The following is a 16,151-nucleotide window of genomic DNA, read 5'->3' as shown; positions in this document are numbered from 1 at the left end:
ACTTTGACTAAGGTAACTCAAAAGAAAGCACAACTATATTCTGCTGCCCGATCACAGCATGCATCGTGTGGCGAGGTTGCAGTTCCTTTCTTGTTCGATGTTGTAATCGTCTAAATATTCCTGGCTGATCATGAAGATGTGGTCATCCATCCATCTGTCCAAGGATCGATTACCGTCGGTGTCCCAGCCCAAAAATGGATGCTGCGCATAGTCAACGCAGACTTCGGTTTCTGATGTACGTGTGATGCATCACTGTAATTGGCCGCTAAATCGTGGTGTATATAAACAGCACGTACCTCGGCTACATCGCGAGTGGAGCCATGCATACGTCAGAAACTAGGGAACAGATGGATTAAGAATAAAGGACAGAAGGTCCAAGGAGATTCTGCATCTCGGAATTTGCCTGGTCTAGGATCATGCCCAGACAAAATTGTAGTACAAGTACCAGTGACGACGTGAGGTTGCCTCACCGGATACATCGCGGAAGCCCTTCAAAATGGATATATGAGCCAAAACAGGTCAGGGATGATAAATTCTGGATGGGTTGCAGGCTTGCAAAGAATCTGATTCTGGGCTTACTTTCAGAGAGGTTACATAAAAGCGTGGCTACGTGCCAGCAGTCATTGGGAGGCAGATCTTGGTGCACTGTCGGCGGTCGCTCGAGCATTAATGGATGAACCTGAGAGAGTCCAAGAGAGGTTAAAAATGTGGGAGGCAATCTTTTACATAATTGATGCCCGGAGTAATTGACATCGTGGGCCGAGTTTGTGCGCTAACTCTCGCCGGAATAAGTAGTTGTAGCTTACAATCGCAATTTGTGCGTATCGGTCTACCCAATGCCTTGATCTTCGTGATTACCATGTAAAAAGGCGACTTGGATTTTTTTTATGAATATATAGCAAGCCTTGGCGAATACTACGTGAGCGCTTCTCGGACAGCAAGACACTGCCAAGGTGGTTCTGATCTTGATTCCAATTCTACACTACGAACTGCAAAAGTCAAAAATATCATTACATCTCCTATACCCACTATGCGCTTTGTTAGTTTTAAGATGCAGCCTGACGTACACGTCTGCCAGCACGACAGGAAGGTCCAATACGCACTGCCAGCCAAACCAGGGGTAACGAGATCAAACATATCCCCCCTAGAAGAACAAATGTCCACCCAGCGTCAATCTTGCGAAGTAGCAAGTCGATCACAGAGACTAACAACGCTCCCATGGAGCACCGTATGAGGTTATTCTGCGGTCGTTGTTACAATGTTGTGTATCAGAGAAACCCGATGCACTCACACACGCAGTCACCGAAGAGCCTTGCGATGGCATAAGGTCGATCAAAAGAGTTTGAATGGTAGTGAGCATAGCGATTTCCGAAAAACCAACTGTGTAATCAAACATTGAGCACTAAACTATGAACAAGAATCGAAAAAGGACTCACTAACGAATTGGAGGACCAGAGGAACTGCAATGGTCGTTCGCGCTTGAAAGCACCAGCCATACCCGGTGCAAGCTGCGCAGAATATAATCATCCAAAGTGGCAATCTCTTCAGCCTCGTTGCTTCGATGGGAAATTCGTCATCGCGTATGATATCACCTGGGATACCCTTCTCTGGCGTTAAATTACGAATCAGCCGTTCCTTCGCTGTCCTGTAATCCCAGTCCATGAGCTTGCCACTGAACATTGCGCCCAGCGCAAGCCCGCCTCCAGAAGCCAGATAGCAAATCCCAATATCCGTCTCTGTCAGGTGAGGGTAGTTTTCTTCGAACAATGAAGATATGGTCGCTAGAATGGCGGTGAACACTGCATATTGAATGCCATTGAAAACCAGGAGGTTCAAGACATCGACACATGCGAACAGACGGAAAGGGTTATGAGATTTACGAGCAGGTGGACACTCCACCTCAGAATTCTTATGGCCACGCCCCATTAAGGGTAATAAAGGACGATACTGGATAGGCGGAAAGACGCTGCCATTTCCGACGATGCTACGCAAGGTCTCCGGGAGGAACCTGACACCCAGGCTACGTCAGAGAGAATAACTCCAAATATCGCAACTTACGTGACCATGACAATAAAACACGCTGAACTGGAGATACAGAGGAACCAAAAAATGGATCTGGATAATGGACTGCATGAGCGAAACTTTGTTCTATTTGTGCGGACAACTGATTCACCTCCATCCAAGCTTATCCGCAAGAGCGCCTCCTACAACGGGTCCTATTGCGGGTCCAACCTTCGAAACCCAGTTACTACATAGTCAAGTTATGTGGCCCTGCGCTCACTCACCTGTGGACCCATTGTGAAGATGCCGAAGAAACCACCTCGCTCCGCGGGGGTAGCAATGTCTGCAATTATACCAGCACCTGTAGCAAATTAGATAAAGCGCAAAAATAAAACATACACGGTAGCGTACCGATCGTGAGCGTGCTAGCGCTACCAACCGCTTGGAGACACCGAAGAACCATCAACAACCAGAAGTATGATGTCGGTACGAACGCCAGACCGATACAAGCAAGGCTGAGAACAAATAAACATCCAAGCGACGTTGGTCGCCTGCCCATGCGATCTGCGAGAGTACCCCAGAACATGGGTGCTTTAAGCGGTAACGATGAGCCCGGGCAGACAGCATACAGCAGGCTTCACTGACATACACCCTGAAACACTAGATAAACCGTCACCGTGAGGTTGGTAAGTTCGACAGTCCTGTCAAACGCAGTCGCGATCATTGGAATGGCAGGAAGGTATATGTACGCTGTCAGCGGGCTGAAAAAAACTATTTACAACAGTTTCAATGTCGAGGAACAACCATTTGCTCACCTAAACAACCCTGCTATGGATGCAAGAGTTACTATGACCCATTTTTCGCAAGTCGTAAATACAGAGTAAGGAGGTTCGACATCTTGCTCCTTCGGGAGCACGACGGAAATATTATGGACTTCATCAGTCTGGACCATAGTAATATGCGGAGAAGTATGAGGAAGACAAATGATAAATCACAACTGTTTAAATATGCAGGCCGCAACTGTCTATTGCGCATCGGTTGTTGCTGACTCGAAATCAGCTTCGCAGATTCTTGGAGTGGGTGTTTGCACTCTTGATATCCGCTCATCACGCCCTTGACGCCTCCGATAAGGAAGTGCATGGCGAATCTGGCCAAGCGATTACTTTCCATGCGATGCTCGTGCGGTGTACCATCAACGGTCACTTCACTTCTGGCACTTGGTTCACTTGATGCGATCTCGCACCAGAACGGAGTGCTTGGAAGGCTTAGCAAAAGTGTTCGATACCACGATGGCTGATGTGCGAAGCCTCGCCAAGGAGATACATGCCACAGAATGACTAAAAATCATCAACTCGGACATTTGATACAGCTTGCGTGATGGACTCACCGCTAGCAATTCAGATCCAATTGATCTACGGATGTGGCTGCCCAAGCCTCAAGGTGTAGTTCCCTGAGGCACTTCCGCTTTAGGATATTTTTGTTCCCTACCAATGTCCTAGACGTCTCGAGCACGCTGTGGAAACACGATATGATGTTGATAACTTGTCGCCACCTCAGGTCCGTCTCGGGAGTCATCTGATTACCAACAGAAGGGATCCAATCTGTACGGGCAGGAGAGTCAGAATTTAATTCCGATGTCGGCGCTAATGCATTGGGCAGGACCGCCGGACGGATAGAAACATAGAGGTAGTGTCTCGATTAAAAGACTATCAAAGTTTTTGCCAAGAAATCAACGCTTCAACGCGGGTAAGAATGTATCAACTCACAGTCCAGCTTCTGGAACTGCTTCTCACTCTTCGCTAAACAGAAGTAGTTTGGTTGGGCCTGGTCCGCAAGCTGATTAACTTCACAAGAGATTTGAGCTACTTGTTTACCATTCTTGCGATTTCTGCTTAGTAGCGGAGTTTGTCATCCCACCGTCGAATGACTCCGTCGTCTTGTTTAACCCTCGGAAAGGATTCTCCCTTCAGTACAGGTCCAGTACGGGTCGATTCACCACAAGGACTCTCGGTGCCAAGCATAAGAATGCAAGCCGTTATTGATTGTATTCATATGCGAGACGACCATCCGTCAGGACTCTAGAACCAAGCGAGCCAGTAAAATACTCACGGCACATATCCAAGAAAACACTTGCTACAACAGCGATACAACAGTGTGATATGATCTCAGGGCTTTAATGCACTGGGCTCGTAGAAGTATATTGCGAGGGGCCGAGGTTCAATCTAGCCTCGAAATCTGCGAAGAATATTTCCGGTTTTCTCACTGAGAGCATAATATGTCAATGATCGCCCCTTCGGTTGGTCTAACATCGACCGGACGCTGCCGGTATTTATTGATCGTTGGGTCTCCTCCTGTGACTTTTGGGGTATTTAGTCTATCAAACATGCATCAAACAGATATTCAAGTTCTTAAGGAGTGGGAAATGCAACTAAGAATAGGCGGCAGGAAGACAGTACACTTCGTAGATGGAGGATAGATGATGCTTGGACAAGTAAGCGATCGGATCAATCGAATAGTGTTTGACGTCAAACTTACAGTTATATTGTCGCGAGTGAGCATAAAAATACGTTCGTTGGACCAAGGTAGACTCGGAAAGGTGGTGGGTCCAGACTGCAATATGCGCGCTTGAAACAGATTTCTTCGAGGGCGAGTCTTCATTTGATACACTTCGGGTTTTGTACACGACCCACATGAGAACAAGGAACATCGCCCGGTATCTCACACCCTGAAACAAAATATAGTTTGGGGTGAGAAGGCAGAGGCTCTTACCAAGGAGTGGCAAGGACAAGTACTTGGTGGTGGGCGCTTGCAACTCGAAGGCGCCGTCCAGGATGAGTCTCGCTTAGTAAACTCACGTGTCTAATGTCAAGTTCGATTCGGAGCTCCAAGCGGGAGTAGTAGTGCTCAAGGTCACTATATAGTATATACCGTTACCACGTCGTGCTGAAACTCGAATACCTCATCAAAAATTGTGGTGAGAATCGTGAGATGGTGAGCGCCTTCCTCCACCTCAAATCCGCATCGAGCAAAACACCTTGCACCACGGTGGAGGACTGGTTACTCATCTTGACCTTCGAAAGAATGTCTGCAATTTGCAAGATGATTTCATCCAGAACTTTGGCCATATTTTCAATGGCTCAATCCTGGGTCAGCTTCGATGTTTCTTAGCGATGTACTACTTCTCACATCTCAATGAGACAACTGGTTGACACCACCAAGAAATTCAGTGCACATGACACGGTCTATGGAAAATTGGAGTACAACGATCAATGAACTAGGGACGCCATTCGTTCAACCAAACATCTCTTGGCCCTGGAAGTAAACTCTTCTCTCTCTGGATGAACTGACCATACCCCATTTCCCCAGTTACCTCCCCATGGCTAAACACCACCTTACCCCTGATGATTGTGTACCTCGGCCAGTTCTTGAACTCAATACCCTCAAACGGCGTATAGTCGATAGCGTGGTGCAGCATCTCGTTCGTGAGCTTGAATGGCTGGAACTTCGTTTGCGGGTACCAGATAACCAGATCAGCATCGAAGCCAGGGGCAATGCTGCCCTTTTTCTTCAATCCGTATAGCTTAGCTGGGTTTGTGGACGTGACCTCGACGAACTTCTGTGGGGAGATGCGCCCTGAGAGGACGCCGCCGGAGAAGAGAAGCGGAACACGGGTTTCTACACCAGGTAGGCCGTTCGGTATGAAACGGAATTTGCCGTATGGAAGGTTTCCGTGTTGGAGCCCGCGCTGCTTTCCGTTTGGATGGTTGTACTTGCATGGAGCGTGGTCTGAAGAAACGACATTGAATGTTCCGTTCTTAATCCCAGCCCATATGGCGTCTTGGTCGGACTTGTCCTCCCGGATCGGAGGTGAGCATACGCACTTCGCGCCTGCATAACGCAAGTAAGACAAAGGTTGGCAGAACATAGCAGAGGAGTCATCACCTTCGAAGTCCCCCTTTCGCATCGAATCAGCGAGAAGGAACATGTACTGGGGACACGTTTCACCGTAAATCGGAAGCAGCCTCGTTTGTGCGTCGCGGATGTGCTTCGTGGCAGGCCCACCGGGTATGTGCACGAGCAGGATCGGCGTATCCATGAGTTCAGCCAAACAAATGACGCGGTTCTATTGCAATGTGAGTATGTCATTTCAAACAATGCACAAAATAGGCTCACCGTAGCCTCAGCTTCCACAATCGGAGGTCGAGATGTGCCATGGTGGTAAGGTTGCGTCATGAGCTTCTGTTCTAGATGCTGCGTCATCCAGTCGATGATATCGGCATTCTCGGCGTGCACCATCGTGGTGATACCAAGTTTCCGAGCGGAATACATGACATCAAGAATCTGATAATCGAGAAGCTTCATGGGCTTATATGTCATATACAACTTCACACTCGTAATTCCGTACTCGTCGACCATCCGCGGGAATTCATCTTCGACGATTTGGGGCGTCGGATTGGTGATGATAACGTGGAAAGCGTAGTCACAGTAGGACTGGTCCTTGGCAAGCTTGTGGTAGTTCTCAATAACAGGTATAATACTTGCGTCCTTCTTCATTTGAGAAGCGAACGTAATTACTGTTGTCGTTCCTCCAGCAACTGCACTGCGCGTGCCCGTGTCGTACGTGTCAGCGACATAGTTTTCGCGATCTGGGATGACCCCATTCGTAATGGTAGAACGATCTACGTCGTCGACGTTGGCGTTGTGTACCTGCACAATATGATTTGAATAAGAATATGACAGCAGATAACGAAGAAAAACACCAGCCTGACTCAGATGAACATGAGAGTCAACTCCACCGGGAGTTATAAAAGCTCCTTCAGCGTCGATCTCTTGCGCGCCAGCTGTGGCTGGAAGACGAGGACCGACAGCAATAATTGTCCCATCCTAGTTAACATATGCATGGAAAACTCGGAAACGACAGCAGGTGTGATTCGTACTTTGATTCCAATATCACAAGACTCCCAGATGTCCGAGGCAGTCACGACAGTACCATTGCGGACGACAAGGTCAAAATCCATGGTGTTATGATATCAACGAAAGCTCCAAGCATGTCCATTGTCACCCGAGAGATGACAGATATATACACCGGCGCTGTAGATAACAGGAAGACCACATGAACATTTTCAGCTTCCAGAAGCGAGGTCTCGTGCCAGAACTCCTCAATCGCCGCTGATTTCAGCGGACAAAGTCGGGCGTCTGATAAACGTTTCAGAGACATGTGTTCATTTAATGAACATGATGCGGGTCATCGAGTGAGTGCAGATTTGACGAACCCAGGTCCCATAATCAGGCCCGGGACGGTCACTGCATCAGGAGGTCTCACTTGAAAATAGGTCAAACTTATGGTTCCTACTTCCTAGGCCTGTTCGTCGTTCGGGGGAAACCTAGCAATACTAAGGATTGACTTCTAAATTTCACGGCAGTAATAAGCTAAAATATAATAGACACCACCGCGCGTCAGGTGAATATTTGTTACATATGTTATGTGGAACAATACTTATACTCGTCATTATTGCCAATAGGTTGATCTTTCATAACGGCTCGGAGCTGATAGTACACTATGATTCATATAGCTATTTTATATCACTACACCCTCTGGATAAGAACAGACCTACCGCCCAGACTTGGCCAGAATTTCGACATCTTCCCGCAGACTGTAAGTATTAGTACTTGTAAGAGAAAGCTACTTATTATAAAAGGGTATCAATCAATATAACACAGCACCCGAACTTCTCGAGGCGTTTTCTTTGTCCTTTCTGAGTTTCTCGACGTAGATGAACGTCATGATGACGGTATCCATCATATGAGCCACTTCAGGTGATACTTCCAGCATGGCTTTGCGTTTTCTTCCTATAATTCCGAGAGTCGCTCTATGAAAGCGAGCGACCTCTGTTCGAGACGCATCATCCCGTGAGAGCTGAAATTTGAAATCCGACTCGTAAGAAACAGAGTATCAGCAATGTTAATGAAGTGGAAGCGTACTCACAACTACCACTTTGCACTTGAGGTCCCAGCGATAGGGACGGCTATCTGGTCCTATGCAGACGCGCTTCCTGCCATTATTTTATTTTGCTGGCCCGGACTTCCTAGAAGGACGCTATGTACTCACCGACCCAATATGCCTCTCTTCGGAATGAACACCTTCGTCTCTACTTCAGTTCCATCATAACGAAACTTTGAGGAAGCAAATATGTGCCACTCAATCTCTCCTAAGACATCGACCTGGTCGTCATTTGGCTTGATTTTCTGAATGGTCGTAGTACGGACGCCAAATAGTTTGAACGGAGTCTCTGTCTTGTAAATAATTTGACCTTGCTCGTTGGTGATAACGGTATTGCGAACGTGTTCAGTAGATAGAGTGAGCAAAATCATTGTGGGTATCTACTGCGCACTGTCGAGTACGTCGCGCTGCATTTAAAGTGGATGTGGCTGTTGTCTGGCTGTTGAACTAAGTCCAAATTCAATGTGACGGGCGCGCACATCACTGAAATTCACTTGGCCTGATATGAGTCGAGCGCAGCATTTAGAATTCCAGATTTCGTTTTGGACTCGGAGGTTCGGCCAAGTGGAATATTTCCAAACCGTAGACACAAGTCAAATAAATCATAATCTAATCCTACTTAGTACTTACTAAACCTTAAACATGGCATGCAACATCATCGATGAAAGCCTGCTTTCCCTTGCTCTGGCTGATGAAGATGAGGATGAAGATAGTGTTCCAAAGTCCAGTTGCTGGACTGCAAAAAGACCGCAACTGGACCGGACTTTGGACTGATTAGGGCCAGATTGCAGTTGCCTCCTTCATGAAAATTGTAAGCCATCAAATCCAAAAAAGGCCTCGGGCTCAAATTGCATTTCTGGAATTCTATGACAAAGATGTTACAGTCCGACTTATAGCCCACTTAAACCTACAACACTCCTGTCCGCTACCGCCGAGCGCCTCACTCCGCGGGATAATCAAACAGTTTGCAAACACGATAGTGAGTAGCAACCGCGGTCCGAATGTCACTTTGCAAGGCGCTGCGAACAATACTTTGCCCACAAATGTAGCAAAAGTGAGTGTTGCAGGCCGGGGAGATGCACTACGACAGCATATACGTTAGAACGGTGTGCTTGTCAAGAAATAGATCACACACGGTCATATGGCTGCATCCTCCGTCTCTCTGGACCGGTGTTTTGCAGTCTATCAATGACTATAAGTAACAGCAAATAACCAATAGGAAGAGCACATACTTGGGCAATACTTCCACCCGCGCTGTTTCATTAAATGGTCCAGTTCCGAGGTTCCGTCACAAGAATGGGGAGGACCGCCGATTGTGAAAGATTGCTGGCACGCTTTGCACCAAATATGGTTACAATTTGGTAGAGGACAAACCAGCATGCGAGATTCGTCATGCTCCTGTCTGTCTACTGGAACTGAACGCTGACATCTAAAATGACATGGTTGACGCGCTGGAAGGTAATACAGGTGAGACACTTACTTGCGGCAGTGAAGGAGAACTGAAAGCTGGCTTAGTTCCATTTCTTCCCAAATCGCATATTGCCGCTCATCGACACCAATTTGCTGCACGAGGAATCCCGAGATCACTAAGGAGGGTGAGCTAATAATGTGTACTACAGAGGATGTACAAACCTGCAGGTTGACGGTTATTATTTTCTGTCATGCAAACGGGACACATGACTGGAAAACGATGCTCTTCGACCTTGGAGCATATATGTCCTCGGATACAAGTTCTGCATATCGAGTGATTACATTCAAGATCCACACTGTTGTCCACAGATTGTTCTTCCATGCATATTACGCAAGAAAAGGAGTGTGGGAGTGAGGCAGCCAGAGTTTGCATCTGATCTCGAAGTTGCAAATCTTCAACGTCAAAATATTTCTGCAACTCGAGGGCCGCGGCTGAATTCAGGCTGTCAAGCCCCCACTCATGTCCTAGGTCTTCCTTGACCGTATCATAAAGCGATGACCATGCGTTTGCATCGCGACCGCGATCGTTGTTCGTTATTTTGCCAGATGACGAGGACGAGGCCAAGAAGTTGAGCGGGGCCAACCGCGATGATTCAGCTATTCCGTTTGAGGACCGCGAAGGGAGGGGCTTTGAAGTGAAGTACCGCTCACTGCTCTTCTGCACAATCTTGGAGGATTCCTGAAGCGACACCACTTTCTTCTTCTCGATGCTCAAAGCATCGTCCAAGCGTTGAACCTCTTCTTCGAGCGTCGCGTTTTCTTCAACTAGCCTCTCATTTTTCTGCGTCAACTCAGCCACTTCGGCTCGCAATCTCAGAACAGCTAGGCTGGATTCAACAACAGTATGCTGCATGCCTCGCATGTCTGAAGGTGGTCCATTTGATACGAAGATATGACCCGACACGTTATTAAGCAGCTGAGCCTGCCATTGCAAGCCACTCAGGGAAAGAAGACGACTGTCAGTAGCAGGTAATATGGTGGCCAAGCGTGAGACCGCTTGGTCGATCGATGTATTGAGAATAATGCCAGAACCAGCTGGATAGCTTGGCCGCGGGTGAGAATCGAAAATCACGAAAACATGCGTCTCCAATCCTTTAATCATCGTGCATGCGATGATCTCAGGAGGGCGGGTGATGATGACAGTAGCAGAGGAGCTCAAGGTTTGCATATATCTGAGAAGATTATGGGGGTAATGAAACCGATAAACGAATAATTGACTTACTCCAGGGTACGCCTGAAATACTTCGCCGTTGGGCGACCAAACCGTGTTGATACATGCTTCAGAGACTTCTCGAATAAGGGAACCTGCTGAATTTCTTCCACGTCCAAGTGTAAGTCACTTGACCATCCCGAGCAGATGGAGATAACGTCCTATGGTGTAACGTTTCGTGAGAAGCAGTGAGGGGCTAGTACGACCAGTGGTTTTGACGGGCGCTAAATCAGACGAAACACTGACTTGAATGACCTCTTTACTGGTGATAGCTCGTATCAGATCCATCATCCTGTCCTGACTATGTATGTGGACGAGGTCAGAAAGCACTCTCGCAAAATTCATGGCTGCAAGGCCACATGCAGATGTACCGCGACCATTGAACTGACTCGTGCCAGGGTAAGATACGATACGCTCCCTTCCTTGCAAGATATTCATGATGCTGTCGTCGGGTCCACTGAGAGGAATCTTTGAGACCATAGCTGTCGTGTAATGGTTGAGATCACTGATCAGATGGAATGACTGCAATGCTGTAGAAACAGGAGGCGCCTATACTTAACCCGTTGCCTAAATATTAAATTAATAATAGAATTTAAATAGAGTGCACGGTTACATAAGCCCTCCTTTCAGCCAATTGGATGAAATTATTTATCCCTCGCCCTGTGCTCCTCGATGATATCAAGTTTCAGTTCACGCGTCTGGAAAAACTCTGAGAGAGCGCGGAGAGGGCACGCGTATGGTGATGGGTGGGTAGTGAGCAGTGGGAACCGATGGCAACATCTAGTAAATTGAGGCTCGTGTTTCAGCTCTTGGCCACTATGTGTATGTCACAGCAACTTTCCATAGTTCTCCCTGGAAATTCATCTCAACGCCACGGTGCACATTGATTCTCGAGTTTGTGTCGATTTGTTTATAAGTATCTGATTTTTCCTTTTCACCACATTTTGGCTGTTTAAGATATTCATGACCCAAGCTTCAACGCCCATCTTTCACTACGATCAGGGTGACAGGGACGAAGGCGGGATACTATCTACTCCGGAGTAACTTTGCACAGCCATATCCTAACCATCAGAACAAATTCAACCTGCGGGTGCCTATTAAAGTAGCTCAGCGAGCTCACTCAAGCAAGACAATATTATTGCTACTAGATGTTTGTCCTTGCTAACGTGAGCGTAGTTACCCCTTTATCAGAGGCCCGACTGTGTCCGGACCCTGCTAAAATCAGCCACAATTTTCCAAGGCATAGTAGTACTTCCTGGCACGAGACCTCGCTTCTGGAAGATTAAAGGTAAGATGACGTTCATGTGGTCTTCTTGTTATCTTCAGGGGTGTATTTATCTCCGCTGTTTCTTGTGCGATATGCTTGGAGCTTTCATTGATACTCTGTCATGGATTTCGACCTCGTTGTTCGCAATGGTACCGTTGTGACTGCCTCGGACATTTGGGAGTCTTGTGATATTGGAGTCAAGGTACGAATACCACCTGCTATCGTGCTCGGGTTTACTAATACGTCGTTGCCTATGTCAGGATGGAACCATTGTCGCTGTTGGTCCTCGTCTTCCAGCTGCACCCGGTGCGCAAGAGATTGACGCTGAAGGGGCTTTTATAACTCCCGGAGGAGTCGACGCTCATGTTCATCTGAGCCAGGCTAGTAAATTTCTTCATCTGCTGCTCAGATGCTTATCGTGTTGTGTAGTTTTACGAAGGCACCGTCGGTGTGGACATTGATCACTCTATCGTTACGAATGGGGTCGTCCCCGATCCCGAAAACTTTGTCGGTGACACGTTCGATACGGGCACACGCAGTGCGGTAGCTGGAGGAACGACAACAGTAATTACGTTCGCTTCTCAAATGAAGAAGGACGAGAGTATCATTGCTGTTGTCGAAGACTATCACAAGCTCGCCAAGGACCAGTCCTACTGCGACTACGCTTTCCACGTCATCATCACTAATCCGACGCCCCAAATCGTCGAAGATGAATTCCCGCGGATGGTCGACGAGTACGGAATTACGAGTGTGAAGCTGTATATGACATACAAGCCATTGAGGCTTCTGGATTACCAGATTCTTGATGTCATGTATTCCGCTCGGAAACTTGGTATCACCACGATGGTGCACGCCGAGAATGCCGATATCATCGACTGGATGACGCAGCATCTAGAACAGAAGCTCATGACGCAGCCTTACCACCATGGCACATCTCGACCTCCGATTGTGGAAGCTGAGGCTACGGTGAGCCTATTTTGTGCATTGTTTGAAATGACATACTCACATTGCAATAGAACCGCGTCATTTGTTTGGCTGAACTCATGGATACGCCGATCCTGCTCGTGCACATATCCGGTGGGCCTGCCACGAAGCACATCCGCGACGCACAAACGAGGCTGCTTCCGATTTACGGTGAAACGTGTCCCCAGTACATGTTCCTTCTCGCTGATTCGATGCGAAAGGGGGACTTCGAAGGTGATGACTCCTCTGCTATGTTCTGCCAACCTTTGTCTTACTTGCGTTATGCAGGCGCGAAGTGCGTATGCTCACCTCCGATCCGGGAGGACAAGTCCGACCAAGACGCCATATGGGCTGGGATTAAGAACGGGACATTCACCATCGTTTCTTCAGACCACTCCCCTACCAAATTCAATCATCAAAATGGAAAGCAGCGGGGACTCAAAGACGGAAACCTTCCATATGGTAAATTCCGTCTCATCCCGAATGGGCTACCTGGCGTGGAAACCCGTGTTCCGCTTCTCTTCTCCGGCGGCGTCCTCTCCGGGCGCATCTCCCCACAGAAGTTCGTCGAGGTCACGTCCACAAACCCAGCTAAGCTATACGGATTGAAGAAAAAGGGCAGCATTGCCCCTGGCTTCGATGCTGATCTGGTTATCTGGTACCCGCAAACGAAGTTCCAGCCATTCAAGCTCACGAACGAGATGCTGCACCACGCTGTAGACTATACGCCGTTTGAGGGTATTGAGTTCAAGAACTGGCCGAGGTACACAATCATCAGGGGTAAGGTGGTGTTCAGCCATGGGGAGGTAGTTGGTGAGATGGAGTACGGTCAGTACATCCGGAGGGAGAAGAGTCTGCTTCCAGGACCAAGAGATGTTTGGTTGAGCGAATGGCGGCCCTAAGGTTGGTACGAGAGGCGCCGAAACCATTGATTGTCGTAATCCAATTTTCGAATCTCATGCTTCCATTGATATCTAGCACTCTGGTCACCATGTAATATAGCCTGTACAAGTTGAACCATGCACCTCCAATTGAATTGGATTGTCGTCATCACCGTCTCATACTAGCCACACGTGCATTTACAGGTCCAAAATATCTCTCCCCTTTATGCGATGTTACATTCATGAACGCCCAGCTCGGTCACCATCCCTGCCTCAGCCTTCTCAGATACTGAGCCGTGAAAGCTATTCACTCACCCATAGTGTGTTTTCACATTTTGGCTTGTCTTTTGGTCTGAACTTATCCCTTGGCGTTGTTATCGATTTTCTTCCTCCATTTTTGACACGCTCGGGGGGGTTGTGCCCTTAGTTTCCAGCTTCGAGCTCTAAACCAACGGATCCCGACTTCTTCGAATTCAGACGCTCCCCACGAGAGCTTCGCTGTCATGATGCCCTCAACGACATAACTCTCAAGTGTTCATAAGATTCGACTCAAGTGGCATTTCAGCTATTCAGGATCTGCCATTCTCCCCCCACAAGCCTTTCCATTTGACTGTCCTATATTATTCGGATAATTCTATCAAAACTCAGTCCATAAGAATTGTATGTCCATGCGAATGACGCGACAATGTGATAAATGTGCTTCTCAGGATATGCATCCTACGCATCAGCTCCCAACGTGAAGTTTCATCGTACTCTCTACCCTTTCCCCCAATTCCAACAGCTCCGTCAATTCATTAACTTGATCATCATCCACATCGACACCTGGCAGTGACCGCAGTGCAGCCAGGACTTTCGATACCGCTGCCTCCATGGAGCGCGACACGTCCTGTTGACCTCTCTTCATATGTTGCAGGGTGTGCTGGACGAGGGTGGGGACGACGCGTTGGACACCCTCGTCCAGCCGTTGCCTGGACGCATACGCCCAAGCTTTGCGGATGAGCTTCCAGCACAGCTTATCTGTGTCCGTTGGCGTGGATATGCCAGCTGCATCTGTACTAAAGGCGGTGTCGTGCTGTTCCCCCCGCAAGGACGGCTGCAAGGTAAAGCGCGAGATGTCCTGCGTTCAGCTGAGATATAATCCGCGTGCGCCCGCTGCGATTCTCATTTGCCAGACTGGCAGCAATCCCAGCGCATCGCTCAAGGTGCCCGTCGTTCGCTAAAGACTCGTCCCATTTGTGCGACTGCCGGAGCGCAAAGATAATTTGAATGTAACATAGGTCACGCCTCCATGATAGCGCGATCTCTGAAAGGGGCAGGGTATGAGAAGGCTCGTCGTCCATAGGAGGATCGATGCAGAGAGCAGCGGTAGAGGACAGTGCAAGCGAGAGGTTGACCATCATGCTCGGCGTTAAATCATCTGAAGCCACCTTTCCCCTAACTGCGTGAAGCGCCGCCATTCCAGAATAACGCGTTTGGGCGGGCATATCCGGACTCATGGCTACACAAATGCTCGAGTAGTAGACCTGCATCGAATTTTCAGGCCACTCTACCTCGCCAACCTTGCTCATGGCTTGGAGGGCATCGCCCAAAGCAAGGTGGTCCTTGGTGTTACGATGATGAACAATAAAGTCAAGCAACCATGTGAAGTCTTCCCTGCGGCGTTTTCCATGGTTGACGCCCACTCTGATGCAATTCCACAGTGCGCGCCAATCACCAGCGCTGTACCTGAGGTCCGCGTCGGCAACGATACTAAGGTGAAGTGCAGCTCTGGCACTGCTGAGACATTGATACTGGTGATCCGCGGTAATTGGGTTCAAAGGAGGTTTGATGTTGGCTCTTTGTACCATACGTCTGCAAAGTTGCAGGGCCCAAGCAGGTAAATTAATGTCGCGGAATATCTGGCGATACTCGACGACTTCGATAAGAACCGAGAGAGGGCGGAAGAGCATTGCGATATCAACATCTTCGAGACCACTATCTGGGTCATTTGGGGATGCTGCTGATAAACCTTGTTCCAGCGTTGTCTGTAGATCTCGATCCTGCAAGGCTTGCAGGACTTGCAAGAGCATAGATTCGAGTTCATCCCTGTAGAGCACATTAGCCAACACTGCGAATGAAGTATAAATCAAGGGCTTACCCCTTGTCGAGACGAATCAAAGCATCCTCCTCAATAGGGATGCCGATCATGAGCGCAGCAGCGGTCAAACAGTTAACGATCACAGCCCTGGGAGGCAGTGGAAAGACGAGTAAACGAGTGATGGCATCAATAGCCCACATGCGAAGGTGCCTTTCTTGCTTGTAATGTAACAAACAGTGCGGGATGGAGTACGACATCCACGCCAGGTATGAGTCGGGTAT

At 48.2% G+C, this 16,151-nt stretch overlaps 5 protein-coding genes across 5 annotated transcripts; 1 reads left to right on the top strand and 4 right to left on the bottom strand.

Annotated features, from left to right (window-relative positions):
- Nucleotides 1–889: 889 nt before the first annotated feature.
- DFJ58DRAFT_430770 (major facilitator superfamily domain-containing protein) lies at nucleotides 890–3,046 on the bottom strand. The gene is made up of 9 exons (XM_041380369.1): nucleotides 2,817–3,046; nucleotides 2,647–2,762; nucleotides 2,413–2,592; nucleotides 2,286–2,362; nucleotides 2,174–2,232; nucleotides 2,059–2,115; nucleotides 1,437–2,008; nucleotides 1,292–1,380; nucleotides 890–1,241 (listed from the first exon to the last, which is right to left on the bottom strand). Exons 1-9 carry the CDS (start codon nucleotides 2,951–2,953, stop codon nucleotides 1,047–1,049), a joined length of 1,482 nt encoding a protein of 493 aa, XP_041242863.1. The 5' UTR covers nucleotides 2,954–3,046; the 3' UTR covers nucleotides 890–1,046.
- A 2,229-nt stretch (nucleotides 3,047–5,275) lies between these two features.
- Nucleotides 5,276–7,019, bottom strand: DFJ58DRAFT_661890 (uncharacterized protein; the record flags this gene model as incomplete). The annotated part of the gene is made up of 4 exons (XM_041382260.1): nucleotides 5,276–6,124; nucleotides 6,175–6,647; nucleotides 6,771–6,885; nucleotides 6,939–7,019. The coding sequence occupies 4 exons, from the start codon at nucleotides 7,017–7,019 to the stop codon at nucleotides 5,276–5,278; spliced, it is 1,518 nt and encodes a 505-aa protein (XP_041242862.1).
- Nucleotides 7,020–7,620: 601 nt separating this feature from the next.
- Nucleotides 7,621–8,382, bottom strand: DFJ58DRAFT_887049 (uncharacterized protein). The gene is made up of 3 exons (XM_041394668.1): nucleotides 8,111–8,382; nucleotides 7,988–8,054; nucleotides 7,621–7,918 (listed from the first exon to the last, which is right to left on the bottom strand). Exons 1-3 carry the CDS (start codon nucleotides 8,371–8,373, stop codon nucleotides 7,709–7,711), a joined length of 540 nt encoding a protein of 179 aa, XP_041242861.1. The 5' UTR covers nucleotides 8,374–8,382; the 3' UTR covers nucleotides 7,621–7,708.
- A 399-nt stretch (nucleotides 8,383–8,781) lies between these two features.
- On the bottom strand, nucleotides 8,782–11,326 carry DFJ58DRAFT_793251 (uncharacterized protein). Its single transcript, XM_041390393.1, has 7 exons — nucleotides 10,929–11,326; nucleotides 10,695–10,843; nucleotides 9,635–10,644; nucleotides 9,483–9,588; nucleotides 9,235–9,431; nucleotides 9,138–9,184; nucleotides 8,782–9,083 (listed from the first exon to the last, which is right to left on the bottom strand). The coding sequence occupies exons 1-7, from the start codon at nucleotides 11,160–11,162 to the stop codon at nucleotides 8,943–8,945; spliced, it is 1,884 nt and encodes a 627-aa protein (XP_041242860.1). The 5' UTR covers nucleotides 11,163–11,326; the 3' UTR covers nucleotides 8,782–8,942.
- Nucleotides 11,327–12,070: 744 nt separating this feature from the next.
- DFJ58DRAFT_842327 (uncharacterized protein) lies at nucleotides 12,071–13,814 on the top strand (the record flags this gene model as incomplete). The annotated part of the gene is made up of 5 exons (XM_041392816.1): nucleotides 12,071–12,151; nucleotides 12,210–12,314; nucleotides 12,379–12,915; nucleotides 12,966–13,146; nucleotides 13,201–13,814. 5 exons carry the CDS (start codon nucleotides 12,071–12,073, stop codon nucleotides 13,812–13,814), a joined length of 1,518 nt encoding a protein of 505 aa, XP_041242859.1.
- Nucleotides 13,815–16,151: the final 2,337 nt, after the last annotated feature.

The sequence above is a fragment of the Suillus subalutaceus genome (assembly GCF_016647625.1).
Source record: "Suillus subalutaceus strain FC151 chromosome Unknown DFJ58scaffold_68, whole genome shotgun sequence".
Taxonomy (NCBI): Eukaryota; Fungi; Basidiomycota; class Agaricomycetes; order Boletales; family Suillaceae; genus Suillus; species Suillus subalutaceus.
This window is presented reverse-complemented; position numbering and strand designations above follow the sequence as displayed.

Excerpts from the sequence above, each read along its gene's own strand:
- DFJ58DRAFT_887049 (XM_041394668.1), bottom strand. The coding sequence starts at position 8,373 with ATGATTTTGCTCACTCTATCTACTGAACACGTTCGCAATACCGTTATC. Across the intron at positions 8,055-8,110 it reads AAGAGAGGCATATTGGGTCG|GAAGCGCGTCTGCATAGGAC; the intron begins GTGAGTACATAG and ends AAATAATGGCAG. Across the intron at positions 7,919-7,987 it reads TCAAGTGCAAAGTGGTAGTT|CTCTCACGGGATGATGCGTC; the intron begins GTGAGTACGCTT and ends TTCAAATTTCAG.
- DFJ58DRAFT_430770 (XM_041380369.1), bottom strand. The coding sequence starts at position 2,953 with ATGGTCCAGACTGATGAAGTCCATAATATTTCCGTCGTGCTCCCGAAG. Across the intron at positions 2,593-2,646 it reads TCTAGTGTTTCAGGGTGTAT|CACCCATGTTCTGGGGTACT; the intron begins GTCAGTGAAGCC and ends TACCGCTTAAAG. Across the intron at positions 2,116-2,173 it reads GCGGATAAGCTTGGATGGAG|ATCCATTTTTTGGTTCCTCT; the intron begins GTGAATCAGTTG and ends TCCATTATCCAG.
- DFJ58DRAFT_793251 (XM_041390393.1), bottom strand. The coding sequence starts at position 11,162 with ATGGTCTCAAAGATTCCTCTCAGTGGACCCGACGACAGCATCATGAAT. Across the intron at positions 10,645-10,694 it reads TATTTCAGGCGTACCCTGGA|ATATATGCAAACCTTGAGCT; the intron begins GTAAGTCAATTA and ends TAATCTTCTCAG. Across the intron at positions 9,084-9,137 it reads GAGGATGCAGCCATATGACC|TGCATCTCCCCGGCCTGCAA; the intron begins GTGTGTGATCTA and ends ATGCTGTCGTAG.